The sequence below is a fragment of the Terrapene carolina genome, unplaced genomic scaffold (genome assembly GCF_002925995.2).
Source record: "Terrapene carolina triunguis isolate 2854851 unplaced genomic scaffold, T_m_triunguis-2.0 Scaffold110, whole genome shotgun sequence".
Taxonomy (NCBI): domain Eukaryota; kingdom Metazoa; phylum Chordata; order Testudines; family Emydidae; genus Terrapene; species Terrapene triunguis.
In genome coordinates, this window is record NW_020664461.1 from 1693228 (window position 1) to 1706574 (window position 13347).

General features: G+C 47.5%; 1 protein-coding gene across 1 annotated transcript in view; it reads left to right on the plus strand.

The window, feature by feature from the left end:
- Positions 1–8675, plus strand: part of LOC112102859 (vitamin D3 hydroxylase-associated protein-like) — a 69965-nt gene extending 61290 nt beyond the window's left edge. Inside the window, exons 11-15 of the mRNA XM_026651945.1 lie at positions 2287–2330; positions 4507–4546; positions 6947–7055; positions 8069–8214; positions 8544–8675. Of these exons, the coding sequence (XP_026507730.1) occupies positions 2287–2330; positions 4507–4546; positions 6947–7055; positions 8069–8214; positions 8544–8675 (471 nt within the window). The remainder of the gene's footprint in view (positions 1–2286; positions 2331–4506; positions 4547–6946; positions 7056–8068; positions 8215–8543) is intronic.
- Positions 8676–13347: the final 4672 nt, after the last annotated feature.

Sequence of the window (13347 nt, forward strand, 5' to 3'; positions counted from 1 at the left end):
GGTTTGTGTCCATGGGAAGCTGGTGGAGTTTGCAGCACAATGACTGAGGTGAGGCCTCTTAAGATGAAGGAAAGTGCTGCTACTTTTCAAACTCTCTTCATCTCACTTCCCTAGTTTTTCCCCTAGGCCCACACCAGTTAGGTTTGTCGATGGCTATTGCTGGAAATTTGGAGAGGATGCAGAAAAGAGCCGCAAAATGATCCAAGGGCTGGAGAAAATGCACTACACCAGGGGTCCTCAACCTTTTTCTTTCTGAGCCCCCCCAACATGCTATAAAAACTCCATGGCCCACCTCTGCCACAACAACTGGTTTTATGCTTATAAAAGCCAGGGCTGGCATTAGGGGGTAGCAAGCAGGGTAATTGCCTGGGGCCCCACGCCACAGGGGCCCCCACGAAGCTAAGTTGCTCGGGCTTTGGCTTCAGCCCCCAGTGGTGGGACTCAGGGCCCTGGGCTTCAGCCTCATGCAGTGGGGCTTCAGCTTTCTGCCCTGGGCTCCAGTGAGTCTAACACTGGCCCTGCTTGGCGGACCCCCTGAAACCCCTTTTGAGGCCCCCCAGGGGGCCCCTGCCCCCTGGTTGAGAACCACTGCCCTACAGTGAGAGACTTAAGGGGCTGTGTTCAGGTTATTAAAAAGCAGATTGAGAGGTGACTTAATAGTGGGTGTATAAGTACCTTCACCGGGGATGGGGGACCAAGTACTAAAGAGCTCTTTAATCTAGTGGAGAAAGGCAGAGCGAGAACCAATGGCTGGAAGCTGCAGCTAGCCAAATGCAAATTAGAAAGAAGGCACCAGTTTTGAACAGTGAGGGTGATGAACCAGTCAACCAAACTCCCAAGGGAAGTGGTGGATTCTCCATCTCCTCATGTCTTCAAATCCAGCCTTGGATGCCTTTCTGGAAGAGATGTGTTAGCCATTGAACTCACGACAAGGGGAGCAGGGCGAAATCAATCCCGTGTTATGCAGGAGGTCAGACTAGATGATCGAAAAATCCTTTCTGGCCTAAAAAATCGATGAATCTCTGAGCTCAGTTACAAACTTTGGTTTGAATTTCCTTTCCCAGTGATTTACTCCGTATGTTTATTACTCTCGGCCTGAAGTAATTTTATCTCCTCAGGTTGAACGATTTAATTTCTCTGTGTTCATTTTTCCCATCTGTAAAATGGGGATAGCGCTGACCGACCTGTCAGGGGCATTATGGGGGTGAATGAGGTCCTGTTTGTGCAGCTCTAGCACCGGATGTTATAATGGTAATGTTAAAGAACACACAGGCGTTGTTGTAAAAGGGGGGCAGGGGCGTCCTTGGCCCAGAATCAGTGGGTGGCGTTGTCGTGTGCACTGGTTTGTTCCGCACCCTAGAAGTGGCTGCATCTCAGTGCTATGTATTTCATTTGTAAAGGGCTTTGTGTCTCTGGGCAGGAGCTAATGCCCGTCAAAGAAGCCCATTGACTTCACTGGGCTTGGATCATGTGCTATACAAATGATTAATTATTTATTATTAGGCTCAGCAATCTCTATGAAGTGCCATCCAAAGATAACCAGGGGGCTATTGACTAAAAAGTCAGAGCCTCAGGGATGGTGGGAATCCAACTCCTTCCATTGTGACGTAAGAACATAAGAGCGGCCATACTGGGTCAGACCAATGGTCCATCTAGCCCAGTATCCTGTCTTCCGACAGTGGCCAATGCCAGGTGCTTCAGAGGGAACGAACAGAACAGGCAATCATCCAGTAATCCATCCCCTGTCGCCCATTCCCAGCTTCTGGCAAACAGAGGCTAGGGACACCATCCCTGCCCATCCTGGCGAATAGCCCTTGATGGACCTTGCCTCCATGCATTTATCTAGTTCTTTTTTGAATCCTGTTAGTGCAGTGGTTCTCAAACTTTTGTACTGGTGACCCCTTTCACACAGCAAGCCTCTGAGTGCGACTCCCTTATGAATTAAAAACACTTTTAAAATATTTAACACTATTATAAATGCTGGAGGCGAACCGGGGTTTGGGGTGGAGGCTGACAGCTCACAACCCCCCAGGTCATAACCTCGTGACCCCCTGAGGGGTCCTGACCCCCGGTTTGAGAACCCCTGTGGTAGTGTCTTAGTCTTCACAACATCCTCTGGCAAGGAGTTCCACAGGTTGACTGTGTGTTGTGTGAAGAAATACTTCCTTTTGTTTGTTTTAAACCTGCGGCCTGTTAATTTCATTGGGTGACCATTTCCTGCAGGCTAGACAAGACTCTGGGTGCCCAGTTCTGATCCCAACTGAAATGTAATTTGCCTCTTTTCAGTTTCCGCGCCTGGCGGGTTATTTGGCTGCTCTGTGTGGAGTGAGGTAAGAGAGAGCGTCCCATTCGAATAACCGCACGGACACGGTGCATTTGCACAGCATGAGTTGTAGGGCCAAGGAAAGGTGGGCGTGTCCTGACCCTCTGGCTTTCACTTTCCTTCTGACATTGGCCCAGATCCTCAGTTGCTGCAAATCAGCGTAGTGGTGTTGACATTAACAGTGCTCTGCTGATTTACATCAGCTGTGGTTCTGCCCCATCAGCTTGAACTTTTGCACGTCGTTTCACGCTGCTACCGGTAAAGTGCCATGAATTGTAACATCTGCTGCTTGCCAGAGTCCCACGGGCAGAGGCGAATGGATTGTAACCATGTAAATGGAATGGATTGTAACTGTGTTTAGGGAGTGGGCTGCAACTGTGTTAATCCATAGAGTGCACACGTTACGTGTGGGAAATGGAGACCAGGTCTGACCAAGTGACTTACCCAAGGTCTCACGCTGAGTCAGTGGCTGAGCCGGCAATAAAGCTCCCGAGTCTTGAGTCCCATCCACCTGTTCTCACCACATTAGAGGCCACTTACCTAGTGTTTTGGGACAAATCTTGAAGTTCCCAAGATTTTCCCTGTGCCGTCAAGAGGAACTTTGACTAATTAAGGACTGAGAAAATACCCATCGTGTCCTGAGCCCTCTATTCTGTATGAAGACGGAGCTAGAGAAGAGTATCTACAGAGGCCACCATCATCCTAGTATTGGAGTACCTCAAAATATAGGAACCCAGAACATAGAGTGGAAGGCGCCACTTGGGTCCTCGTGTCCAGTTCCCCTGCTGTCGCTGGCCATCCCATCATATAATCCCATTCATAATCTTATCAAGTTCCACCTTCAGATGAATGAGGTTGTTTGTACCCACAACTCTTACTGGGAGGCAGTTCCAGGACTTCCCTCCTCTGATGGTTGGAAACTTTCTAATTTCTAGCCTGAATTCCTTCCTGGCCAGTTTAGCCCCATTTGTTCTGGTGCTAGCGTTGCCCTTTGGCTTGAATAACTCTTCCCCCTCCCTGGTGTTTACCCCGAGGGTGGTCAGATCCCCTGTCAGCCTATGTTTTGCTAGGCTAAACAAGCCAAGCTCCCTCAGTCTCCTCTCAGAAGATGGGCCATCCATTAATGAATTTAGCCTCACAGCTCCTATGGTGAGGCAGGCAACTTTTATTGCCCTCCCTGCACGGACGAGGAGCAGAGAGATGAAGTGACTTGCCCAAGCCACACTGGGAGTCTGTAGTGATGGCATCCGTGTAGTGCTCTCGCCATATGCTGTCCCAGCCCTGCGCAGTTAGGTGGCTCAGCAGACTTCAATAGTACTGCCCAGAAAGAAAGACCATTGGCACGGTGCAGTGACAAAGGCACTCAGCCAGGTTTATTGTCCTTAAGTCGCAGTACTAGTGCTCTGACTCTGTGGTTACAGGTTCATTGACACATGACTGCCCAGCCGCAAGGAGCGGCTCCATCAGCAGTAGGAGGATCTGCTGTCCCTAGGCCACACAAAGGGTTAAGGCGAAGTACCCTGTCATTTATAGACTGAGACAAACAACTTACATATTTCGTGACATCTGCTTGTTACCTCCCCTTGGATCTTGCTCCAGGGCAAAACATCTCTACGCATCACTTCTGTCAAACTCTCTTATCTGGTGTTAGGTCAGGGCATACCTGGCTAATCATCTGGAGTGTGTTGATACACATACCCCAGTATCTGTTGCTTCTTTAGAGTACTTGTGTTTTAGCAAACTAGCAATACCTTTGCCAAGGTCACGTATCGGACAGTGAACTTGTTAGCATTTGCTATAATACATGGCCTAACTTTGCTGACTACAGGCCTCAGATCTTACACCAAGCCCAGTGCTCAGGCTCTCTCTCTCTCTCTCCAACATGTGGAAGAGCTGAAAACTCAACCCAGATCTCCTGAGGCCCAACCTAGTACCTTAACAATTGGACCACCCTTCCCCTCTTTGAGGACTTCACTGTTCATTTGCTTGGAGGATAGAGTAAAACTATTTATCTAAACTGGAAACAGAATCCATTGTTCCTTCTTTTTAAAATGATTGGTAAAATAACGGTGTCTTATAACGGTAGCATCTCATCAATGGAGATGGGGGTATTCAATCACCTGTTCTGCAATATTTTAGTCTTATTAACTGCAGTCATTTTAACATGTTCAATTACATTTCAGGTCCGAGAAACTTCTGTGGAAGCAGCACGCCCAAGTGACGGTAAATGTGATTTTTCTCACTGCAAAGAGGAAAGCGAAAGCAAAGCGCCACCCCTGAAAACAAAGTGCAATCATGAAGCTTCATTACTCAGCAGTGCCCACCTCCAAAGTTCAAAAATCAGGAGTGGTGCCCCCCAAAATCACGAGATTGGCCTAAAAATCACGAGATGATAAAAAGTTATCAACTTGGGGTTCTTTTTATTTGCCTTCTAGTTTCTGAGTCTTTGGGGATGCTCCAGTCATATTTTCATGCTTTTCTCGGCAACTGAGAGGTCTAGAAATGTCCTTAGAGAAATGAGAGTGGAGATTTGCATGAATTCACATGACTCCAGGAGCTCAAATACCAGTTGTCATGTGAATAGCAATAACATCACAAGAGTTGGCAACACAGCGTGATTGTAACTGCCTCTCAGCAGAGCCCGTCGCTTGTTCTGTTTGCTGCAGTCCTTTGGATCAGCGCATTGAGCTAAAGTGACTGTTACCCTTGTCTTACACACAAGACACTGGCTATTTGTGAAGTATCGGGTTGACTTTGTCAGCCCTGTTGGCCTTTAGAGCCCTAAATGTGTGCTAGCCAAGGCTGATCAAAACTCAACTGCTTTTCCTGCTCAAGACAAACCTTCCCTTGCAAGGGCTGAGGACAGAAATGAGGTGAGATTTGGGCAGAGAAGGGGGGGGGGGTCTGTCTTCACTGTAGAGTTATCCCAGCTCTTACTCGGGGGTCAGTCTAATCCCCACTCCCATCCACACACACAAACTTCTGACCTGAGTTTAGTGATGATTTCAGCCTGGGCTAAAACCTGAGTGCTGCCTTCACTAGAGCTGGAACCTGCCCACAACTCCCCCGGCCACCCAGAAGGGCAGACAAATTCTACCACTATTCACTGGAAAGGAATCAGAGCTTAGTGCAACCCAGAGAACCCTGAGATGTGCCCCCAGGAGTCCTAGCAACAGACACAGGGGAGTATGGCCTCATGAGGATACAGTAACTCGGGAAGGGCTTTGCATTGTGGCTGCTTGTACCCACAGGCGATCGCCCCGGGTAACTCTGCAGCAAAGACATAGCTTGGGAATGTCTTAGGCAATGTGTGGTGCTGATGAGATACTTAACTACTCACGCCCCTCCTTCAGCATCCCTCCTGCTGGGAATAAGTTGGCATACCCAATCCTGCATCTTGCTTGACCAGCACTTCTTCCCACGCATTTATACACTCAATACGCTGCACAAGCACGGGGCTCCATCCAACTTGCTGGAGACCCCAGCTTTCCATCAGAGCAAGCAGTCCTGGGCTGTCGTGGGCTATAGCGGGTGATGTTCGTTCCCTCTCTCCCCACTTTTAGGATCCACTTTGAAACCTTCCCCGCTGCCCCATAGGTAATTCTATTATGACCACTGCTAGTTGCATATATTTAGACCTCCTATTCCCCTCCTCCCCCATTAGCTTGCATTCATCTCAGTGATTAATGACACCCAAAAAACTATGTTAAAAGGACATTATTAGGGTTGCAAAGTCAAGCATTCAAAAGTTAGAAAAGCCCAGAAATAAGGTTGCCTGTGCAATCTTAATTCAGTTCTCTTGTGCGTATGCATTATGAGACAGTCGTTAATTACATGGTTGCATCCTATTTATTCCCCACCTCATTCAGGGTTAGGCCTCACCCCAAATCTCTGGTCTCAAGCATGTTCAGTCGCTCTGGGTGGATGGCCATGCACAGACTGGTCAGCGCTAGCAGTCGTGAGGGGCTGGAGCATGCTCATTGAGGACGGACTCTTCCGAGATTTTAGCTGCTAAAGTCTAAGAAGTCTCCGCTGAGCATGTGCCAACTGAGATTTGTTCAAAGACGTATAAGTTGGCCAAAGTTGGGATAGCAAAGGGCACATCCCTGACACACCGCCCAGCCTCCTGCCACATTTCCAGCCCCTGCTCCCAATCACAGGGGTGGCAGAACGTTCCGCAGAAAAAGGTTGCCATAATGTTTCAATATGGGCAAAACCATGTATTTTTCCTGAGCCTTGTTCTCAGAAAGGACTGGGCTGAAATTGTCCCCCAAAAAATTCAGACTGAGGCAGACACCCAGCATGGAAAATTTCTGCCTGAACGATTCAAGTTTGGCAAAATATCAGGCAGCTTTAATAATAGATGGTGCTACCAGCTCCACCTATCGTAATCCTCTTATCGGGAGAGGCAGAAACTCTGCCTTGGCCTGGATAAAGCAACTCTGACAGGGCAGCTAGATCCTGTCTGCCATTGCTTTCTGGAATGCCATTCGTAGGGGTATCTGTCTAGCTCCTTTCCTGGCACACACGTGGCTCTGTCTGCTGTTAGGCCACACAGCCATGCTAGGGCTGGGTCTAGAACCCTGGATATAACAGGGCTTCCGTCTTGTGTTCTCCACCCAGGCTTACCGCGTGGAGTTCATCGCCGCATGGAGGAAACTAAAGCTGGATGTCGTGCTGTGTCCGGTTCTAGGTCCTGCCTTCACGGTCGGCTATCCTGGGAAGTTATTCGGTAACCTGGCACTGGCTGGTTCCGTGATGTGGCAGCCATGAATCTCACCCTCACGGCCCTTCTGTTTGCACAGAAATGGCGCAGCTCTGAGAATCAACCTGCTAGAATTGTTAATACTGATATTTACTGCCAGGGATATCACTACCCGCCTCAGGAGACAGCGTGGTCTAGTGGGCAGGACAATGGCCTCAAAAACAGGGGGTCTGAATCCTAGGTCTAGTCTAATCTAACCATTGGTGTGGACTTTGAGACGTCCTTTTGGTTCGGTTTCCCCTCCCACCTCTTGTCTATTTTGACTGTGATCTCTTTCTTCCGATGTGTTTGCATATCAGGACTGGATCAGGCTCAGAGCCACTAGACGCTCCCGTAATGCTAACAACGAAACTGCTTTTTTCCCCCCTTTAAACTAGCTAGCTCACCCAGCTACAATTTGTTTCTCCATCCCTGGCTCAGCAGGGAAGTTTAATTCCAGAATTCATGTAATTAAAACAATAGATACTATACTTGTGATTATCTCAGCCCTGTACAAGTGTTAACTATCAAAGTTCCCAACACCCTATAATGTCGATAGGGATAAATAAGCTCCATTTTACAGCTGGAGAAACAGGGACACAAATGTTAAATGATTTGCCCAAGGGCTTTGGAGGAAGTCAGTGTCAGAGGTGGATCTAGACTGCCAGAGATTCTGCCTTCCCAGTCTGTGCTGAGGCCTTTCAACCACACTCTCTCTCCCCGCGGTGTAAACAGAAAAAGGTGCAGATCATTGCTGGTGCGGATCATTTTGCATGAGTGCGGGGCAGACGGCTGTGTGAACAACGACAGTCCCTGTTACCGATTTGCAGGGTTGGAGGGACGGCCCAGATGGTGATTCTCAAAGTGGAGTGCAACGCGTCTTGCGTTCGCAAAGCGGATGCACGCGACGTCCCTTGCGCACTGTCGAGATCCAGAACCCCGCGGCTGGTGCTGCCTCGCTGGATTCCCACTGGTGATATTCTGTGTTTTGCTCCTCCCAGCTGCTGTTTCCTCTACCATGTTGTACAACGTCTTAAACTTCCCCGCGGGGGTTGTGCCAGTCACTACCGTTACGGAGGCTGATGAGGAAGATCTGAAGCATTACACAGGGCACTACGGTGACCCCTGGGATAGGAGACTGAGGCAGGTCAGCAGACATGAAGAAGAGGAGGGTCATGGATGGAGTCGGGGACTGCTGGTGCATGAGATTAATCTGTTGCTACACTATGAGAATATCTTCCCCCCTCTCGCTCTCCTTATTAGAGCAGGAACTAATTTGAACATGAGAGAGGCCCGAACTGTGCAGTTCAGCTTCAGATTTCCCCCACATTTGGGGGGCATTGGGATCTGGTATTTGGGTTCACCCCATTGTCAGGATGGGTCCAGCTAGGAAGTTCAGATCAGGATTCCAAAGGCTATTTGGATCCAGAGCCTGACATCCCAGGTAACATCCCGCGGCTTGTCTCTCCTCTGCAGGCTGTGGAAGGAGCCATGGGGCTGCCTGTCGCCGTTCAGTGCGTGGCTCTGCTGTGGCAGGAGGAGCTGTGTCTGCGGTTCATGAAGGAAGTGGAGACGCTCGCCCGAGGGAGGAAGAGGAGAAAAGTGTGACCTCGGGGGGGGGGGGGGTGTCTCTAAGGAATCCAGCTATTCCTTCCCAGCCAATAAAAGAATTGCAAAAGTCCTTTCAGCAAAACAATGCAAGGTTTCTCTCAAGTATTTACTTGGTGTCTAAAGTGCAGGATGAGAGCGTGAGAATCAATGTATAGCCGGAAACCAGCAACCAACCAACCCAGAATATCACCCAGCAAAACCAGGAGGGTGTGGGAAAGAGGAATTCCCCTGTCAGATCAGACATGTACAAACTGTTCTGGGCCATTTCTCCAACACGAGTGGGAGAAGAAAGGCTCCGGTCTCTTCTCCCCTCAGTGTAAATGCAAATGATTCCAATTATTGATGTCCTACATAATTTATACCTTGGATGTTCTTTGCACCACCACCATCTTTAGGTCGCTCGGTAAAATACACCCGGCGCATCTGAGGCCTGGTCTACACTAGGACTTTAATTCGGATTTAGCTGCGTTAATCCGAATTAACCCTTCACCCGTCCACACTACAGAGCCAGTTAATTCGAATTAAAGGGCACTTAAAATCGATTTCTGTACTCCACCTCGACGAGCGGAGTAACGCCTAAATCGATTTTGTTAATTCGAATTAGGGTTAGTGTGGCCGCACACCACCGAATTACTGTGTTTAAGTTAATGGGGTAGTGTGGCCGCACACCACCGAATTAATGTGGTTAAAAACCGAATTAAGGTGCTTAGTGTGGCCGCGCACAATCGAATTTATACAACCTGTTTCCCAAATTCGAATTATCTAAATTCGGATTAATCCTGTAGTGTAGACATACCCTGACACAAGGGAAGCTGTGTGGTCCCTTTAAGAAAAGGGACGGGACAATGTTTCAGGGCTTGAGGCAGACTTAAGATCAGACTTCAGCCCGGGGAAGTTTCCAGTCTGATGCAGGAGGTTACGGGATTGCAGTGAAGCCAAAAGAGAGGAGAAAATGCTTTTAAAGGAGCACAGCACGCCCTGATTGGCGTCAGAGCCAGAGTCCTCAAAAAGAAAATGGGGACAAGAGAAGGCATGAGGTCTTGTCCTGTCTTTAAAGTGAAGCTCTGCTCCAAAAATGGGACTGTGGCTCCTTTTTGCTGGTCATCACTGAACTAGGAATCACAAGATCTGGGCTTTGTTCCCAGCTCTTCCAGTGTCTTGCTGGGTGAACTTGGGCAAGTCACTTCATCTCTGTGACTTGGTTTCCCTATATGTAAAATAGTGAGGCAGGGATGTGGGGGGGGGAGCAGAATTGATGTGGGGTCTCTGGAAGGAGAACTGATGTTGGGGCGGTGGGGGAGAACTGGCATCTTGGAAAACTGATGATGAGACTTGGAGGGGGCAGAACGCATGTGAGGACAGAATATTGTTTTGGAGGATTGAGCATGATCAGGGGCATAGACAATTCTTATATGTGGGGGCTAGAGTTAAAAATAAAAAATAATCAAATGAAAAATTGTAGACGGTTCAGAGAAGAGCCACGAGAATGATTAAAGGGTTAATAGTGATAGACAAAAGGAGCTCAATCTATTCCTCTTAACAAAGAAGGCTAAGGGGTGGCTTGTTTACAGTCTAAATATCTGTATGGGAAACAAATAGTTAATAATGGGCTCTTGAGTCTAGCAGAGAAAGGTCTAACATGATCCAATGGCTGGATGTTGAAGCTGACCAATTCAGACTGGAACTAAGACGTACACTTTTAACAGCGAGAGCCGTTAACCATTGGAACAATTTACCAAGGGTTGTAGATTCTCCATCACAGACAATTTTTCAATCAAGATTGGATGTTTTTTTCTATAAGATTTGTTAGAGGGCTTTCCCTCAACCCGCCCACTTCCCTGGTTCTTGTCACACAGACGGCAAGCAGCAAAAGACCAGAAGTCCAAAGTGCAGACAATGCGATATTTATTGGGGTTAATGTCCAAGCAAGCATATTCTGAATCCCTTCACACCAGTCGGGCTTATCTCTATACGCCGATAGAATCTGTTCCCAGTTCTGACGCCTCAGAGCATTTACCCCGCGTCCCCCTTCCCAGCTGATGCCGTAGAGCCTTGCCAGTGTCCCTGTTCCCCCTTCCCCCCCCCCCCCCTTAGCAAGCATGATTCCAATTTCCCTTCCATTTCCTGTTTGACCTCAGTTTATATAGTAATATTCTCAGCTAGACCTTAACCAATCATTTTACTGAAATTTAACTAACTAATCCTAACATATTGTAACATAATTCTCTAACCAATTATAACCCACCACCTTAATTAACTTACACCCAGCATAATTAATTATACAACAGACAGAAACAATTAGAGAACCAGACCGATTAACAATAGAAAAGTGGAGACCATAAAGATAAAACAATACACAAATGAGGGTTTCACAACCACAACCATTGATAAGTGATTTCTTGCCAGACAGGATGCTATCAAACTAAGTTTTCTTTAACCATCTTAAGATCTGTCTCTTTCTCTGGTGGCGATGGGCATTATCAGGACAGGATCGTCTTCCTAACAGCCCAACAGCACCTTATTTCAGTGTGACGGGTTTGGGATGTGAGGATGTGACCGTTCGCTTCCCAGCGTATGGCTGCCCCTGCTGCTTAGCCAAAGGTCTTAACCTAAGAACAAGGCCTCAGACTCTCCTAGGGAGGGAAGGCCCAGACTCAGGCCGACTGTGATTTTGATTCTTTGTTTTTATACCCCTGTAACTAGCTAAGTGATAAAAATACACTTAAGTTCTTAAAGTACAGGCCTTTACAGGCAGGCCTGAATATCTATATCCTAACAAGATTATTTGGGGAAGTTCTCTGGTCTGTGTTATACAGGAAGTCAGACTAGATGATTCCAATGGTCCCTTCTGGCCTTGGAATCTATAAATAGCTGTTGAATATCCCTTTAATGAGTTTTGTACCAGACTAAATTTGCCCAGTTTTAAGGAAGTGAAATAAACAAATAGCTGTTCCAAACTCACTGTTTCCTTTGTTAATGCAATCCCTACCTTTTGGGGGGAGCAAGCCGCCAGTTGTTTACATGCATGATGCTGCATACGCATAACGGGGCTGAATTAAAGTTGCACAGATGATTTTAATTCTGGGATTTCCTAACTCTTGAGTGCTTGACTCTGCAACCTTCATAATGGGCTTTTAATGTTGTTTTGTCTGTAATTTCTTAGATTTTTTTTAAAAAGCAAAACTAAAAAAAACCAATTCCATCATGTAGCTTCATTTTGACACCTACATGGCTCATCAGCAGGGTTGGAGCCATCATACAGAACTCTACCACTTGAGCTAATGCAGTAACTGATAGAGGATAACAACCTACTACTGCTATGTGGACCAGCACTGGAGGAAGGGGGATGAGACTCCCACTTGCCCAGTGTGTTTTCATAGATTTGCTGATAGAGTAATAGTGAGACATCAATAGTCAGGCATCTTGGGTTCCATTCCAGGCTCTGGAGGGCACAGACTCGTCTGCCCATTTTCCCCAAGCTTGACCCCTGCTGTCCCATTCCCTGCAGCCCATCCCTGGCCTGCATTTTCCCCACCCCTGGCTCCTTTTCCCAGGCTTCTCATCCCAGTCCCAGTCTCCTTGCACAGCCAGTCCTAGTTCTCCTGCTCCGAGCTTGCTGTCCAAGTCCCAATCTCCCCCTCTCCACACTCATTCCTGGTCTCCTTGCTGTACCTAGACTTCACACAAAAGTAGTGAGCCAGCAGCCAAAAACAGGTGGAAAGTGCTTTCAAATGCACATACTAATGAAGCTTAAACAAATAAGATTTTTTTGATAGTTTCTGAACAAATACAATAAATTCACAATGGGGTTTGTGCCTTTTTAAAGCTTTTTTTTTTCTAAAATACAACGTATAGCCAGAAACTCTCAAAAACATGAATTCTGTACAACTCTGTAGATCACCCATAAAAAGGATGTTTTCTCCCTTATATAGAATGTCAACTTATGAACATGACATGAAGTCAGCATATCTTACTGCCATTCACAAAAATCCCTCTGAATTTCATAAAAATATAACATACAAATACAAAATACCCCTCACCTACCCCACAACGCCTGCTGTCTCAGAGTGGGTCCAGGAGAGTTCTGCTCCTCTTAAGCCTTGGTTCTGCAGGTTGGCTTGCCATTGGAGGGGAAATCATTGACGAGGAGTCTGGGTACGTTTTTAGTGCAAATGCTTTGCATACACACCAGTCCTGGAACAGGGGTGGTCAACAACTGCATGCAGGTGAAATGTAGCCAAGTCAGCTGATTAGAAGTAACATTTGGCTTGTCCGTGTGGCGTTGGGTAGATGTTTTCAGGCAGTTGCAGCCTGTGGTTTTTCCACTTGTCACTGAAGTACATTTCCGCCCCCCCTTGACCAGAGCCCTGCGACATTTTTTGCAGCATGGAGTCATGATGCAAACCCCACCCAGCCTCGTGATGTTTGGATGCAAATTCCCACCTAGTGTCATGACACCCGGATGCAAACCCCGCCCCCTGATTTTTTGGGCTGGTTTTTCCATGTTTTGGGGGCCAATAACACTTGGTTTAGGGCAGTTTTCTAGCAAGCCCTAGGCTGGTTTGCGGGATAGCAGCTCTGCACTAAGGATTGACTCTAAGGGTATGTCTACACTACCCGCCGGCAGGTAGTGATCGATCTATCGGGGATCGATGTATCGCATCTTGCG